This window comes from Psittacula echo (genome assembly GCF_963264785.1).
Source record: "Psittacula echo genome assembly, chromosome: 2".
NCBI lineage: Eukaryota > Metazoa > Chordata > Aves > Psittaciformes > Psittacidae > Psittacula > Psittacula echo.
Genome location: NC_137737.1, coordinates 44,793,072 through 44,810,667, shown reverse-complemented (window position 1 = coordinate 44,810,667; position 17,596 = coordinate 44,793,072). Strand labels below are relative to the sequence as shown.

General features: G+C 39.4%; 1 protein-coding gene across 6 annotated transcripts in view; it reads right to left on the bottom strand.

Annotated features, from left to right (window-relative positions):
* Positions 1–17,596, bottom strand: part of ZEB1 (zinc finger E-box binding homeobox 1) — a 129,353-nt gene that overhangs the window by 3,514 nt on the left and 108,243 nt on the right. For 5 of the 6 annotated variants that reach the window (XM_080610073.1, XM_080610074.1, XM_080610075.1 and 2 more), the window contains 4 exons: positions 14,874–15,076; positions 9,759–9,864; positions 6,485–8,295; positions 4,730–4,910 (listed from right to left, as the gene is read on the bottom strand). In XM_080610073.1, coding sequence (XP_080466199.1) covers positions 4,730–4,910; positions 6,485–8,295; positions 9,759–9,864; positions 14,874–15,076 — 2,301 coding nt within the window. Of the gene's footprint in view, positions 1–4,729; positions 4,911–6,484; positions 8,296–9,758; positions 10,485–14,873; positions 15,077–17,596 lie in introns of those variants that run through there. The other variant, XM_080610078.1, reaches the window with a different exon arrangement.

Below are 17,596 nucleotides of genomic sequence, written 5' to 3'. Positions count from 1 at the left end.
GTCTTTTGCAACCTAAATGATTCTATGATTCTGAATACTGCACTTAATTTAAAAGTAGAATGAAAAGAAGAGTTATGTAAAGGAGTTAAGAGTCTCAGGACAGGAAAGGCATGAAAATAGTGTTAATGAATACAACTTGAGAAACTTGATCAAGTGGTGAATAGAGAAGGGGATTTTTTATCTTTTAAATTCCACATGCAAGATGAAATAAGAACATTAATATGCAGATATATAATATAGGCACCTAAACAATTAAAAAAAATAATTAAGCCATCACAGAAGAAATAAGAGATCAACAGTTATTAAAAAAAAAATGACTAAAGATAGCAGAACTGGAGCCAAAAAGGAACAACTATGGAAAGTTAAAAATAAAAGTAAAATCCAAAAATGTTAGAGTCCACGTCTGACGAATGGCTGTTAATTTCAGATTGTCCTGGGTTCAGCAGTAGCAGTCAGTTTTTCTCCTTCTTAGTAGCTGTTGCAGCACTGTGTTTTTGACTTTCAGCCTCGGAACAGAGCTGATAACACTGATGTTTAGACTGACCAAGGACTTTGTGAGTCTCATGCTCTGCCAGGGAGGAGGAGGGGCCGGGAGGAAGCAGGGACAGGACGCCTGACCCAAACTAGCCAAAGAGGTATTCCATACCACAGCACGTCATGCCCGGGGATGTAACTGGGAGCTACCCGGAAGGGCACGTCCTCTTTTCGGTCAGGCTCTTTTCCGGCGAGCGGTATCATATTTTCTTCCCTTGTTATTTCTCTTATCATTATTATTATTGGTGGCAGCAGTAGTGATTTGTGTTATACCTGAGTTACTGGACTGTTCTTATCTCAACCCGTGGGAGTTACATTCTTTCGATTCTCCTCCCCATCCCTCTGGGGAGTGGGGGGGGGGAAGAAGACTGCGTGGTTCTGATTTACGGCCTGGGCTTAAACCACGACAGTTCTTTTTGGCGCCCAACGTGGGGCACGAAGGGTTGAGATAACGACAGATCTGACCGGAGTGTGTCTAATCGTATTTGTGATAAGCATTCAGTGTTTTAGATTAATAGTCACTCGTCACAATGCTGATTTATTGTCTCTCAAAGTTGTTGTTTTTGATCTCACAGTCTCAATATGCTGTAGGTTACTTAGAGCCGGTATTTGCTGTGTTGGTGTTTTTCAAGTGTGGGGTGATACAGCGGAAGAAGTCTTTGAGAAAGGGAGGGAAATAATCCAAATCCTGCTGAAAGCCGGTTTTGCCATAAAACGGAGTAAGGTCAAGGGACCTGCACAGGAGATTCAGTTTTTGGGAATAAAATGGCAAGATGGACGTCGCCAGATCCCTACAGATGTGATCAACAAAATAACAGCAATGTCTCCACCAACTAATAAGAAAGAAACACAAGCTTTCTTGGGTGCTGTGGGGTTCTGGAGAATGCACATCCCAAATTACAGTTCGATTGTAAGCCCTCTCTATCATGTGACCCGGAAGAAGAACGATTTTGAATGGGGCCCTGAGCAACAACAAGCCTTTGAGCAAATTAAACGTGAGATAGTTCATGCAGTAGCCCTTGGACCAGTCCGGAATGGGCCAGATGTAAAAAATGTACTGTACACCGCAGCTGGGGAGAATGGTCCTACCTGGAGCCTCTGGCAGAAAGCTCCAGGGGAGACTCGAGGTCGACCCCTCGGCTTTTGGAGTCGGGGATACAAAGGATCTGAGGCCAGCTATACCCTAACTGAGAAAGAGATACTGGCAGCCTATGAAGGGGTTCGAGCTGCTTCGGAGGTGATTGGCACTGAAGCACAGCTCCTCCTGGCACTCCGGTTGCCCGTTCTGGGCTGGATGTTCAAAGGCAGGGTCTCCTCTACACATCATGCAACTGATGCGACATGGAGTAAATGGGCTGCACTAATTACACAACGAGCTCGAATAGGAAATCCCAGTCGTCCAGGCATTCTAGAAGTCATCATGGACTGGCCAGAGGGCAAAGATTTTGGAATGTCACCAGAGGAGGAGGTGATGCGTGCTGAAGAGGCCCCACCATATAATAAACTGTCAGAAAGTGAAAAGCAGTATGCCTTGTTTACTGATGGGTCCTGCCGTATTGTGGGAAAGCATCGGAGATGGAAGGCAGCCGTATGGAGTCCTCAACGACAAGTTGCAGAAACTGCTGAAGGAGAGGGTGAATCAAGTCAGTTTGCCGAGGTGAAAGCCATCCAGCTGGCCCTGGACATTGCTGAACGAGAAAAGTGGCCAGTACTTTATCTCTATACTGACTCATGGATGGTGGCAAATACCCTGTGGGGGTGGTTGCAACAATGGAAGCAGAGCAACTGGCAACGCAGAGGTAAACCCGTCTGGGCTGCTGCACTGTGGCAAGATATCGCTGCCCGGGTGCAGAACCTGGTGGTGAAGGTACACCATGTAGACGCCCATGTACCCAAGAGTCGGGCCACTGAGGAACACCAGAACAACCAACAGGTGGATAAAGCTGCTAAGATTGAAGTGGCTCAGATGGACTTAGATTGGCAAAATAAAGGTGAATTATTTTTGGCTTGGTGGGCCCATGACACTTCAGGCCATCAGGGCAGAGATGCAACATACAGATGGGCCCGTGATCGAGGGGTGGACTTAACAATGGACACTATTGCCCAGGTTATTCATGAGTGTGAAACATGTGCTGCAATTAAACAAGCGAAACGGTTAAAGCCTCTTTGGTATGGAGGACGATGGCTGAAGTACAAATATGGGGAGGCCTGGCAGATTGATTATATCACACTCCCACCAACCCGCCACGGCAAGCGCCATGTGCTTACCATGGTGGAAGCAACCACCGGATGGCTGGAAACATACGCTGTGCCCCATGCCACTGCCCAGAACACTATCCTGGGCCTTGAGAACCAGATTTTGTGGCGACATGGCACCCCAGAAAGAATTGAATCAGACAATGGGACTCATTTCCGGAATAACCTTATAGACACTTGGGCCAAAGAGCATGGCATTGAGTGGGTATATCACATCCCCTACCATGCACCAGCAGCTGGGAAAATCGAACGGTATAATGGGCTGTTAAAAACTACACTGAGAGCAATGGGTGGGGGAACTTTCAAGCATTGGGATACACACTTACCAAAGGCCACCTGGTTGGTCAACACCAGAGGATCTGCCAACAGGGCTGGCCCAGCCCAGTCAGAACTTTTACATATTGTAGAGGGGGACAAAGTTCCTGTGGTGCACATGAAGAATTTGCTGGAGAAGACAGTCTGGGTTATTCCTGCTTCAGGTAAAGGCAAACCCACTCGTGGGATTGCTTTTGCTCAGGGACCTGGATATACTTGGTGGGTAATGCGGGAAGATGGGGAAGTCCGATGCGTACCTCAAGGGGATTTGATTTTAGGGGAAAACAGACAATGAACTCAATTGTACGCTGTTGCCTGCTATAGCCCATCAACTAGAAGTCTGCAGGGCACCAGCGACTGGCCCTGACTTCCCTCCGACCATCATCCCAACAGAGAATGAACTTTGATAGAACCGGATGAGTTCTACAGTAAAGGAATGATCAGCATCAGCAGACAACGATCCAACACTGCACACAGCTTCTCCTGCTCTGAAAGACTGTTACAAGAGATGGAGCCCAACATCATGAACCGAACAGACTCAGTAGCTTTATAGGAATTGGTCCGTGCACTAAGATAACAGTGTACTGAAATGAGAGTGAGAGTATATGGAAAATGTGGGATCTTAGTATGATGTGAATGGTATGGAATAAGGGGTGGATACTGTCCTGGGTTCAGCAGTAGCAGTCAGTTTTTCTCCTTCTTAGTAGCTGTTGCAGCACTGTGTTTTTGACTTTCAGCCTCGGAACAGAGCTGATAACACTGATGTTTAGACTGACCAAGGACTTTGTGAGTCTCATGCTCTGCCAGGGAGGAGGAGGGGCCGGGAGGAAGCAGGGACAGGATGCCTGACCCAAACTAGCCAAAGAGGTATTCCATACCACAGCACGTCATGCCCGGGGATGTAACTGGGAGCTACCCGGAAGGGCACGTCCTCTTTTCGGTCGGGCTCTTTTCCGGCGAGCGGTATCATATTTTCTTCCCTTGTTATTTCTCTTATCATTATTATTATTGGTGGCAGCAGTAGTGATTTGTGTTATACCTGAGTTACTGGACTGTTCTTATCTCAACCCGTGGGAGTTACATTCTTTCGATTCTCCTCCCCATCCCTCTGGGGAGTGGGGGGGGGGAAGTAGACTGCGTGGTTCTGATTTACGGCCTGGGCTTAAACCACGACAAGATCATTACAAATGTGGCTTAATTTGAAAATCCATTGTGCTAGAGAGATCTCTCTGCCTTTCATGTAAGGTATCATACACATACACAATCCTTTTTTCTTAATTTATTATTTTAATTTTTAATTTTTCTTAACTCATAACTAGGCAAGGTAAATCAGATGTAATACATCCTTCACTACAGGCTGCTGCTTGCAGATGACTGTCCATGAGCCAGATGGAAGAAATTCCAGTTTTTCTATTCAAGGTTTAAGTCTCAAAAATTTAAAGAAACATAGAACTGCAGTTGTCAAACAACCCTACAAAACATAGGTTCCTAAAGACAGCTGAGCACAGATTGTAAGAAGGACTATTACACTTCCGTACACTTTCTGAGAATCGGATTCCAATTGAGATTATCAGTTACACACTGCATGAAATAATGATCTGAAACTGCTTTTCCTAGTACATACCTGTGTGCTCATACTTATGCCTCAATAATGAGCTGCTCTTCTGGAATATTTTGTCACATAAATCACACGCATACATCCCATTTTCTGTCTTTCTCATCTTTTTCTTTGGGGGTGTTGAATCAGAATCATTTTGATCTTCTACATTCGATACTCCTTCTGAGCTAGTGTCTTGCCTTTCATCCTTAAGAAAAAATTATGAAAAAGGTTTAGTTCAATATAAAAAAAATGCATGGATGCAGCACACAATATTATAAAATGTAAGCTGAAGCCACACTGTTATTCAATTCCATAAACAGCCAAACAAAATTGTTTAGACTTACATAGTCAAAAAAATCTTCTGCTGCATCGCTCTGCTTTGCAGTCCCTGCCACCACACAGGATCAGAATTCTCACTGGGACTGACTTTCATCACATCCAAATCTGACTGCTGGCCACGTCTAAGTTACACTGACACATCATTTTTAGGGCCCATAAAATAAATGCGATGTTAGGAAGGAAAAGAAGACTACAGACCTATAAAGTACACCAGCAAGTTGGAAGAGTAAATTTGGTATCTAACTGCATTTTTCAACTTACGTTTGTCACCCACATTTCTCTACCTCTAGGATTTTATGCAAGTTAAAACTGTATTTTTTGCTGTAGTTTTCACAAAAAGCTATTTAACTTACCATTCAAGTTTGCAAATTTTACTATCTTCTTCCTCAAAGAACTATCACAAATAATAAAGCAACATCTGGGGGACTTCAAATGTTCCATTAATAAAAAAGTTTTAAAAATCTCCTAACTGTTGTTTATTGCTAAGCATTTAAAGTGCTGAAGCTCATCTGTAAGAAGCACAATATTTTCTACCAATATCAGTAATATCACTACACACAATTACTTTTATCATATATTATCAAATCTGAATATAAAAATGTAAATGTTAGCTCAAATATCATCTGTCTAATAAAGCTTAACACATAAGCAACCTCGTAACTCTTTAAGGCTTCTCAGCCTCTGGCAGTACGGAAGCCTGCATGAAATGCTAAAAAGCATTTCTAAGTTTTAATTGGAAACTCCCAGTCTTTACATGAGCCACTCTTCTGTTCTGCTCTGTCCCTACTCAACATGTGCAGGTGTTTCTCAGGAGGACTGACTCAGATCAGGTCATATCTAGATGTACCCAGGGGGAAATATGGCAGGATATAGGAATGGCAGATGAGAAGATAAATACCTGCCTGACTTCCAAAGAGAATACATCTGAATTTTATTTAAGGTGCCATTATGGTGTAAGGGTAAATTCAGCTACTCTGCAAGCCAAGAAAGCAGAGCAGTGTGAAGGGAGTAGCCAAAAGTTCCAGAGAGTTTATCTTCTGAATGTGGGGAAAGGGATGATGCACAGCCAGCAAGAAACAGACGTCATGTCCTTCACTTTTTGATCAGGAGGATTAGACTGCCTTTAGAATACTGAACACTAATGTCCTAGAAGACACTTCCGAATGACTGAATATGGTGAAGAACCGACTTGTCCATGCACAGAACTATAAGTCTCTGTAAGAACTATAAATTTCTATAAGTCTGGACTCAAGCTGCCTGAGCTTATCAACTTTACAGAGGACTTAACAGTAACATCTATTACCCATTAACAATCAAGCCAAATAAACCTAATAGCTTATATTTACATTTTTATTTATCTTGACAGTTTTCAGTTAGTTCAGCATGGATACAGAACGAATACATCATACACAATATCAAGTGATACAGAAACCAAAGTACCTGATTTCCATTGGCTTGGATTGGTTTTGGTGGTGTTTCTTGAACCGCAGGACTAACTGTGGTAGAGTATGTATAAGCCACCTGTGGAATCAAAATGGTTTGCTTATTGGCAGCAAGAGCTCTCAAGCATGGAACACTGTTCTGGTCAGCAATGGCAACAATTGTAGGTAATTGGGCAGTGACTGTAGGTATAGCAATATTTATGGGATTGGCACTTGGTGGGATTACATTTACAATAGGATCAGAGTCTGTAATACTGTTGTCCTTTTGTGGTTCTTTTTTTGCACAAGTTAAGTTCAAAGGTTCTTCTTGGACAGAATAAACACTGTTCTGGTAAACACTAGTTATGGTAGATCTTTCCAACAGTTCTCCATGTTGCTTTGGTAGCGAAAGGTCAAGAGGTTCAATTTGTGGCTCTTCTTGTACACCCTCTGCTGTGTACGTATAACCCTGTGAATTTCTTGATGAAGAAAGGTTTAGTGGCGATGGGGATGGCGTGCTACTGCGTGAACCATTCAGAGTTGATCCCCCTGGTACAGTCTGAGATTTTGCTGTACTGACAGAACTGTGAGAGTTATTTGTGCTGTTCTGGGGTTTGCTTACATCTGTAGTTGCTGCTTGATCATCATTATCTGCGGGACTGCTTAATGTAACTTGTTCAGGAGAAGATGGTCCAGAAGACTGCACAGAAATCTGTCCAGCTTGCATTTTTTCAAACCACTTTTTTACCACATCCAGTGGTAGGTTTACTGAATCTGCTATTTTTGAAAGCTCTTCTGCACTTGGTTGTGCATTTAATGCATAATACGCTTTTAGGAGCGATAAAAGGTTCTTTAAAGGTGGCTGACCAGAAGATAAGTTGTTCTCCCCAGTTTCTGATGGGACAGGGGAGTCAGGCTTCTCAGCTTCTGTTCTACTGGGCTGAGGAAGCTGAGGAGGATTTTTTGTTTCATAGTGCTTTAATTCTTGAAGTGCATTAAGGTCTCCTGGACAGTCATCACAAAGAAGACAAGTGCTATCATTGGTCTCTCCTTCAAAGTTCTTATCTTTCTCAGACTTTACTGTAAGATCTTCTGGTAATTTTTCATTTTTGCAACTATTTGTAGGAACAGAGTTTTCTTTTTTTAAATTTTGTGGAACAACCTGAAGTTGACTCGGCTGCTCCAAGCTGTAGTTGATGATAATTTTGGTTGTCCCATCTTGGTCAACCAAAGGAAGACTGATAGCTGAAATGAGTGAATGGCCAGCTTGTTGTATAGATGCATTGTTGATTGTTTCTTGTTCTTTGGATGCAAGATTAGCATGATTGTTTTCCAATACTTGCCTTATTACATTACCATCCACTGCCACTTTAAGTACATTTTGAATGTCACTTAAGTTGATGCTTATGGGAGACACCAGACCTACTGTTGGTAGAACAACAGCTTGCACCACACCCTGAGGAGAACTGGTTGCCTGCAATGGGCTACCACCACTAAAAACCCCGTTCTGCAAAGGGGTTGAACAATTAATTCCTGAAGCAACCACTATGGGCTTGAATTCATAATCCACAGGTTCAGTTTTAATTTGGTTAACAGGAAGTTGCTCTTGCAAAGGTTTATTTTCTATCTTTTGTCGTATCTGTGGTCTTGCTGGGCTACCTGGTGATGCAGAAAGGGAAGGGGAGGAGCACTGAGACGTCTTGAGCCCTGACCGGGCTCGTCCATTCACGGGCATCAAACCAATACACTTCTTACTGCTTATGTGTGAACTGTATGAACCAGAATGGGAAAAACGTTTCTTGCAGTTTGGGCACTCATATGGCTTCTCTCCTAAAGACAAAAAAAAAAAAAGAAAAAAGGCATATGCAACACTTTACTAGGTTACAGCATAACTTCATCAACATGACCTCTCAAACAGTCCTACTGAAAAATTATCTTATACAGTTAACTGATCACTAAAGGCAACTGTGCCATGTATAGCTCTGATCTTAGAGTCCTTTAGTGAGTTTATGATCCACTAGTAGACATAGGATGGAGCCCACATGATCATGATATGTTCCAGTATTTGCCAGTAACTGTCCACATGTCACATAAATCAGTCTATATGATACTTGAAGATTTCATTTAACTCTGTTCAAATAGTACAACTACTAACTTCAGAAGATATATAGATTTCATAATGGAAAAAAAAGGATATGATTAACTAAAGAAAAAAAGGCCCTAAATACAAATCGCAATTGTAAAAAGAGCTATACACATTTTATTGCGCAAGCTCAAATGCACTGTATCTGGATCTTCATACAATACTCATCAATTGAAATCCAGGCAAAGTTTAAGTAAAGGGAAACCAGATACAGGTAGAAGACAGATGTGTATTTGCCTTCAGAGATTAATGTCAGGTTAAATCGCCAGGAAGAGACACACAACTATACAATCATTAAATTCCTAGTAAGAGCTGCCTTTTCAGGGGATCCGTGCTACAGAGGAAAAGGAAAGAGCCAAAACAGCTGTTTTGCTTTCAGATTGAAAAGCACATTGACTGAGGCTTTTCTACTCACAGGCACAGTGCCACTACCCTCTGGAAATGAAATGAAGATGATGTTTGCTGAGGGAGGACTTGTAAGTGAAGTGCACTTCACTGCTATTGTCATGGCTAAGCAATTGATAAGAAAGGAAAAGATGGCCTAAAAACTTGTTTTCAGATTTCCTGTCAATGGGTACATCTTCATTAAAGATAGAAATCGTGAATCTCTTTTGAGCAACCACATTTAACTTATTGTTATATTATGTATTAAAATATATTATTACATATTAAATTTCTTATAAATTGGACCTTTTCTTAGAAACTTAAACTGTTGTGACAGTATATCACAATCCTAGATCTGTGTCCTGAGCCTATTTTCATATGACTAGTCTCAAATGATGACAGTCACAGCCACAGTGGGAAGCACAGCTCTTTCTAGGCTCATAACATGCTGAATGAACTGCAAACACTGAGAAAAAAGAGACAAGTGAAAAGGCATCAGAAGGATGCCCCTGCTGCTTCTGCCATAAGTGAAGTTTTCCTTAACTGTCAGAGCTTAAGTTGCAACTGCAAATGCTCTTGAGTTATTCTACATATTTCCTCCACAGAACTGAAGGCTGCAGTCAGTGCTTGAAGTCCCAGAGGGAAAACATAAAAAAAAGAAAATACTTGTATTTTAAACTTACACTTACAAGACTGATAGCACATCAACATTATAAAAAGGAGAAATAGCAACATTAGTACACAATTCAATGCTTAGTTTATTTACCACTATGGATTCGTAGGTGTTCCTTTAGGTGATGTTTGTATTTAAAAGCTTTTCCACATTCAGTGCACTTGAATTTTCGATTACCACTGGACTGTGTCACATGTCTCTGTAAGAAATAATTCATAATTATTGCATAGGACAGCATGTTGGAAAAACACTTTGTATTTTCACATTGTAACAGAGAAAAGGCAATATGAAACTGAAAAGAATTAATCATAATTTTAAGAGATTGAAGGTGATATGCATTATGCGTGAAGAAGAAACAAATTAGAAGTCAGGCTAAAACTGAGCCACGTGTCTCTTCTGAAAAAGTCTGGTATAGTAAAAATAAAATAAAATAAAAAACAAACAAAACCTCAAAATATATTTGCCCCTTCTCCCAACTTTGGATGAAGCTTGCACTGACATGTTATATGAGTCGGAAGTTCCATGCTAATTTTGTGAAAGCAAAAAACCCAAGAAAAACCCCAAGCCCACCACCCACAGAATATGTCACACAAGACAGAGAAACATTAAAGCGTATAAAAGCCTGTTTAAAGTTTAATCAGTTGACTTGATTTTTCTGTTTACATGCTTCCAGAGCTTACAGTTGGCCTAGGATTCCTCTATGTAATGATGCCACAGGATTGCTCAAGAGAAGACAGCTCAGTGACAACAAAGGTACTCCCAGTCACAATGAATTCTCAAAACAAATGCAGTAACTAAAATAACAATATGGAAGGATTTCCCAAGTACACAGCATCAAACCTCTTCACTATTTGCATTGAAACTTTGTGCTTATTTTTTACATTTTGCCTTGTGAAAGAGTTTATTGTTAAGCTCCAAATTATTTTTCATTTATCATTATTGTTATACTACTTTAAAAACAACAAAGGCTAAGACAGACACGTAAAAGTATGTAGTATATATGATGTGTATGCAAGATATATAATTTTATCACTAACTGAATAAATCTATACATTTTAGAAGTTGGAGCAGCTTAATTATGAACATGAAATGGAACAATTAGAAATTTTGTGTTCAAGCAAATTATTTAATAAAACAGTGTCTCCTTTCTAAGTAGAGCTCACTTTGCAAAAAGATACTCTGCCACCATTTAGACACAGCTGTAGATTTTTGTTAACCAGGGCAAGTATTTTCATAAACTCATTAATAGAGTTATACATGTACTTGAGGGAAACAGCCTGCCTCTGGCACGAAACCATGGTGGGGAGCTCCTACACCTAAGTCTGGTCTACTGCGGTTGGCAGCACTGGAGCAGATGCTCACCAGGTGCTGAGGCTATTCCCCAAGTGTAGACACAGCAGCTGGGGGCCGAGATGTGTGCTGGAGAAGCAGGGATGAATAAAAGGCAGAATGATGTTCCTGAACTGATTTATGTCTTTAGATCTGAAGAATGCACAGCTGTATAGTTTGCTGGATGAAAATCTGAGCACTCTGCTATGAGATATGCTGTCCAAATTATCAGCCCTCCCCATTCTACACATTGTCCTCCTTTATATGATACAGATGCTAACAAAAGACAAATTGAAACAAGATAATCTAAATTGCTTCCAAGTATTTGAATTTGACAGTTCCCTTGGGATAAGCACTTGGTTAAGCTGCAGTTTTAACTTCTCAGCAGAGACTGCTCTCACTCTCCTTAGGGTGGGTTCCTTCCTGCCTCCTGACAGGCTCTGCAGTGAGGCTGCCACTCTCACTTATCCTGACTAGTACTTGACCCTTAGTTCTGTTTTTGTCAGCTGTCTTTTGCTAGTCCACACAACTTTTCAGCTTTCTTTAACTAAGTCCCTTGAAGACAATGTTCTAGATGATTGTGCCTGACTCACTGCCTTTCACTTTAATGATTCAGCTTCACTGAGTCTAGAGGACCATGTCAGGATTTACTTAAGCCTGCAGAGAACCAGCTACTACTGTCTGACTTGAGATAATACAAGTTAAAGGATCTCAGCATATATACAGCTATTGCAGATGCTGGACTATATAAATATTCACACTAAATATTAGTGCATGTATTCAATCTATCAGAAATGATTCTGCTACAGTCTTCAAAATTCAATGTCCTGCTTCCAAAGCATGGAAGCTCATATTCTTCTTAGCAATTTTTTTACAAGTTTTCCTGTTTTCCTGGCCACAGCTATAAGCTGCTTTGAACTTTCTGCTAGGCAGTGTTTCCATCTATTTTGCCTTACCTTCTTATATTTGTAATTCTTTATTCAGCTTTCTGGCTGTCTGTCCTGTATTTTTTCTTCTTTATAAATCTGTGATATCCTTAGAGTTAGTATTCAGGACCTTTCCTTTAAAATAACTAAGAAATCATAACTATCCTCTAAAATACCATCTTTGATACTCTTTCACTTTTAATTTTCTCTTATTCAAATGTTTTTTCCCCTTTCAGTACTATTAAATCCACATTTTTTGTGCTTCTGATGTGTGATGTATTTTTTAATGCACTGTACATAACTCTTTTCTGCTTATTAAAGAATTATCTGTACCATCCAATAATACTCCTCTGCATTCCTTTAAGGACAGAAGGAAGAAACATCCACATTAAGGTTTGTAACTAGCCACTAATGCATCCATGCATCAAACACTTATTATGCTTAGGGCTAAAGTTCACTCTTTTCATAGAAGAAAACAAAAACTAATTAATGGAAATCCTGAAAAGTTATTTGGAAGATGGAAATTACAGTTACATCATGGTTTTTTTAGAGATGGTTTGAGCATGGTGTTCAAGAACTGTCATTTCTCAGCAGAGTCCAGGGCAATATGAAATTTCAACAGACTACCTACGGGTGCTTTGTAAATTTATGAGAAGAAAAGTAAAACAAAAATAAGAAGCACTTATTCATACTTCAACATCTTTATTTGGTGCTTCAAGTGTGAAAGCAGATGATATATAGGCAGCATCACCTCCTACCAACTGTTAGTGGTGGAGGAGCAGCCAGGAGAGCCATGAGGATGCCGGGGATGGGGAGGAAGAAGGTGGTGCAGGATGGTTCTCAGCTCTCACAGAAGTAGCTGCAGTTTGGTGTATCTCCCCATTCCTCAGGGGAAGGCAATGTCAACATACCTATTCCACTGCCTTCACTACACTAGATACTACCTTTGCTCATTGCTTCCTTGTACAGAACAATTACAAAACTGTCAGTCACATGGTGGACATTAACCAGCTAGCAAAGTTATCCATATAATCTGCTTTCAGGTGAAGTCCTTTAAGAATGATACATTATGTTCTGAAGATGCAGCTGTTTAAGATCCACAACCAGGATGTCTACACTTACTATGGAAAAAAGCTAGTCTTGCATTACACAAATGATGTTACCATGTACATTGCACATTAAGCCTGTTCTGAAGACATGACACTTTTGTGACAATAACATAAACAAATAGATATTCCAAATTTGCAAGTATCTAAACTATTATAGTTTTGATTCTGGTTATGGCTCTAGAGAAAAAAATACACTTATATGGGCATAATATTCAGTTCCAGATACTTCAAAGCAACAACAGTTATCAAAAGCAATTGTGTCTATTGAAATGTATCTGCAGGAATACAGTTTAGACTTCCCTTTGTAGCACTTCTGAGATTGCTTTGTCGCTTGGTATTTTTTATCTTTTCATTCAAACTACATGCAAATATGGGAAAGGCTTCTACCTCTCCAACTACTTTATTCTTATGCATTTATGCTTCTAGTTGGAAAAACTGGAAAAATGCAGTAGCTCACAAAAAAGCATTATACAAAAGCATTAATAGATTTTATAGTTATAAATACAATATGTATATAAGACTAACTCTGAAGTGGAAGCCAAGCCAATAGGACAGCAAGACAAATAAATTGTTCATGGGAAATACATTTGAATAAAGAACTACCACCCCAGAATACGCAGGTGAGGTTATTACAAACCCTGTGAGAGAGCAAAATCCTTGCAGTGGGATAGCCAATACTTGTAACAATTTTTCCTATTTAATTTACCCACGAATGTAAAAAACGCAGGTATAAAAATGTATATTAATGTGTAACAAATTTTTAAGCCTGCTAAATTCTTCGATTTAGTGACACTTTGTAGAATGGAAGTTAATATGCAATGTGTGGAAAAGCATTTCCTTTACTCTGTGTTACAGCCTTTCAGTTTAATAAAATATCTGTTGGTTTGGAGCTTAAAGAAATACTGAAGTACCTTCCCCTTTACATTCTTTTCACTATTCACTGTTTCCTATCTTTCTGTGATGTTTCTCTCCTGTTTCTTTTCATGGTCATGGAAAGTATGTATCTTTTTAGCTTAGGTAATTCCTGACTGTTTCAGTAAGTTTCAATTGGCTCTTGAGCCACAGAATGCCCCTGAGAAGCTATAGAAACATGTAATTGGGGGTGGGGGGTGGGGTGTGGTGTGACATGAAATTGTAGAGATAATAGCAGTAAAGAAAAAGACAGAGAGGTGAACAGAAGCTCAGGACCTTCTGCTAGTGATGACTAACTTACGGAAGGCATTTGAGGGAACCATACCCTCAGGACAGCCCATAAACCAGATAAAACAAGCACAGAGTATCTTTAGCCCTTTCTGTTGCTTCATTTACTATCGAAATGCTGTATTTCATGCACAAATTATTTGTATATTGCCTTATTGCATGGACTGCATTTAAAAACAGTTATCTCACAGTTCAAGCAAATGAATCAACACAATGATTTGTTTCTTACGGCCAAAAATGAGTACAGTAGATTTTGAATTAGCCAAACAGGATTTATGAAAGAAAAATATGTTTCACTAAAGATTTGAGATTAGATTTGAGTCACAACTTTAATGTAATGCTAGCTAACGAACAGAAAAAAACTAATTACCTATAAATGCAATAAAGCACTTCTGAAAACTAAAATTTAAACCCAACCAGATGCCTAGACGAATTAAAACATAGGAATTCATATCTCATCCTTTGACATCTATGGAAAAAGCCTGACTTCAGCAGCAAGTTTAAGTGTGTGCTCCAGAACTGGGACTTCAGCACACAGATGATCTGATGTGAACAGTTTTATTTGCTCTGTACATTTTTGCTCACATAACAAATCACAGCGTTGTTACAGAGGATGACAACTCCTTAATTCAAACTCCACTTACTTGATCTCTTCCTGATTTGTGTGACGTCATGTGGCGGTCGAGCTGTGTTCTGTACGCAAATGTGTAACTGCACAAGGAGCAACTAAAGTTATCTTCATTTTTTTCATGGCGGTACTTGATGTGTTCCTTCAAAGAGGTAAAACGCTTGTACCCTCGATCACAATATGGGCATGTAAGCAACTGGGAAAACGCATCGGGCGTTCCTACACAGGAGAGACAATAGACCATATTTAAATAAATTTAAGTTCCAAATTTATTACTATCAACAGACATGCTTTACATTTACATATATTACTGTAAGACAGCATGCAGCTGCTAGAAGCTCCATCTGTTTTAGAAAAATGACAATTTGTATCTTTTCCACACATATTATGTTACTAACTACACTGTGGTATGATTGCTCTGTGTACACTGCTGAAAGTTCAATACTGTACCCAAACCCACACCTCTCCTTGAGTCTGTTGGACTTCCTAATATAGCACTAGAGATTATATATATATATATGTATTTCTGTTTAGAAAGTGGTCTGAAAATTGTGAAACATAGCTGAAGATCTAGCAATCTTTGTAGATCTGATTGACTCAATCACAGACAATCTTCAAATCCTGTTTACAAATTTAAGTCTATCACTGAAAAAACTAATAGCATCCTATTTTCAGCTCCTGATAGTATAAATATTATAAATAATATTTACAAGTTGCAGAGAATATTTTCTTTCTCTTTACCTAACACAGAATTCCAAGTGAAAAAGAGAACTGAAATTAAAAAAAAAAAAAAAAAAACAACACAAAAAAAACCAAAACAAAAACAAACAAAAAACCCCCCCTAGAAATGTGGTTTATAATTCTTATACCTGGACCTGTTGGAGCAGGTCCAGAGGAGGGCCACAAAAATGATCAGAGGGCTGGAGCACCTATCCTATGAAGCCAGGCTGAGAGAGTTAGGGTTTTTCTGACTGGAGAAGGCTCTGGGAAGACCTTATTGTGGCCTTCCAGTACTTACAGAGGACTTACAAGAAAGATGGGGACAGACTTTTTATCAGGGCCTGTAGCGATAGATCAATGGGTAATGGTTTTAAACTAAAGGAGGGTAGATTTAGACAGGATATAAGGAAGAAATTTATAATGATGGTGGTGAGGTAATACAACAGGTTGCCCGGTGAGGTTACAGATGCCCCATCCCTGGAAACATTCAAACTCAGCTTGGATGGGGCTCTGAGCAACCTGATCTAGTTGAAGATGCCTTTGCTCACCGCAGGGTGGTTGGACTAGATGACCTTTTAAGGTCCCTTCCAGCACAAACCATTCTATGATTCTATGACACATCATGTACCTGCTAATAGGACAAGCTGTCTGCAGATCAGAAAGGAGAGAGATCAAACATGAGGCCATAATTATGATTCTAATATGATCCGCAGAATTTATTCTGTTGGCTTTCATGAAGTTATGTCTGTATCAGTACAGGACAAAGTGAAATCAGATTGAAGCTGAGTATCAGTTTCACAAGTCTATTTCTGAGAAGTCAACATTTATGAAGTTTTAACTCCATCTCTTCTTATCAGCATATATTTAGCCCCATATAACAGTAACATATTCTATCCTTGTCATCTTAAGTTGCAGAACTATAAGCATTATTAATACTCATAAAATTAATCAGTACTTTACAAAGTACTTCTGAATTATTTATCTCCATGACCTCTTTCAGGACTTATCACCATAGATTGATTATATGCGCTATAAAGTAACAATTCACTCTGTTTGTGTGGAATTTACTGACTTTATTTTTACTGAATGTGCTATTGTTCTTGCAACAGTGAAAAGGAAGAGTCAGATCAGTTTTCATTATTACTAAACCCCAACCCATTCTCAGTCATATATGTTTTTCTACACTTGTTATGGTAACAGTCAAGGTCACACTTGTATTACACTGGTTTTTGTGTTCTTCTACTCCTTTCTGCTTTTCCTGGATTAGCCAGGTTTTCCAAAAATTAACCTGCCTCCACACGCATAGATACAACATGCTTCCCTTCAATCCTCTTTTTTCCATCTACAATTCAATTCACCTGACATAAAGAATACTCCATTTCTGCACAAATACAACTCAGTGGAAATGACAGAAATATGTTAATTTAAATTCTGTTCCATTGGAGCAAATGGCAAAATGGCAGTGGTTTCCCAAAGCCACTATTTCTCTGTCACTTCTCTTGCTCAGTCCCCTGGTTTGGAATCATGTATCTTTATCAAATATCACTATATTTTTGGCATGTTCTGTTCCAAAAGATTAAAACACTGAACACTATTTTTCAGCATCGTGGTTTTCAAAATACTTTCCTGTTAACCTACTGGGCTAGTTTCAATTTAAATTTTTGATTAAAATGTGTATTTTTTTTAAAGATTACATGGAAATTATATTGCAAGGCTGTAAAACTAACTTGACGATCTGCGCCACTGGAATCACAGACTAACATCTTCAATTACCTGTATTTTTTAAGATGCTACTATTGAGCATGTATCTTAATTGAATTGTGCAAAACTTGTAAAGTATACCACAAAATATTTGTAATTCAGGTCCTATTTCTGTATATGAACAGGCATATACACAGTTTAAATTTCTCAAATATTTTAATTTACTTTTTTTTAAAAATCTTTAATAACATAAAATCTCTTGAACAGCAGAACAAAATTGTTAATGTTAACCCATTCACTGCTCTCCTTTAGACTCCA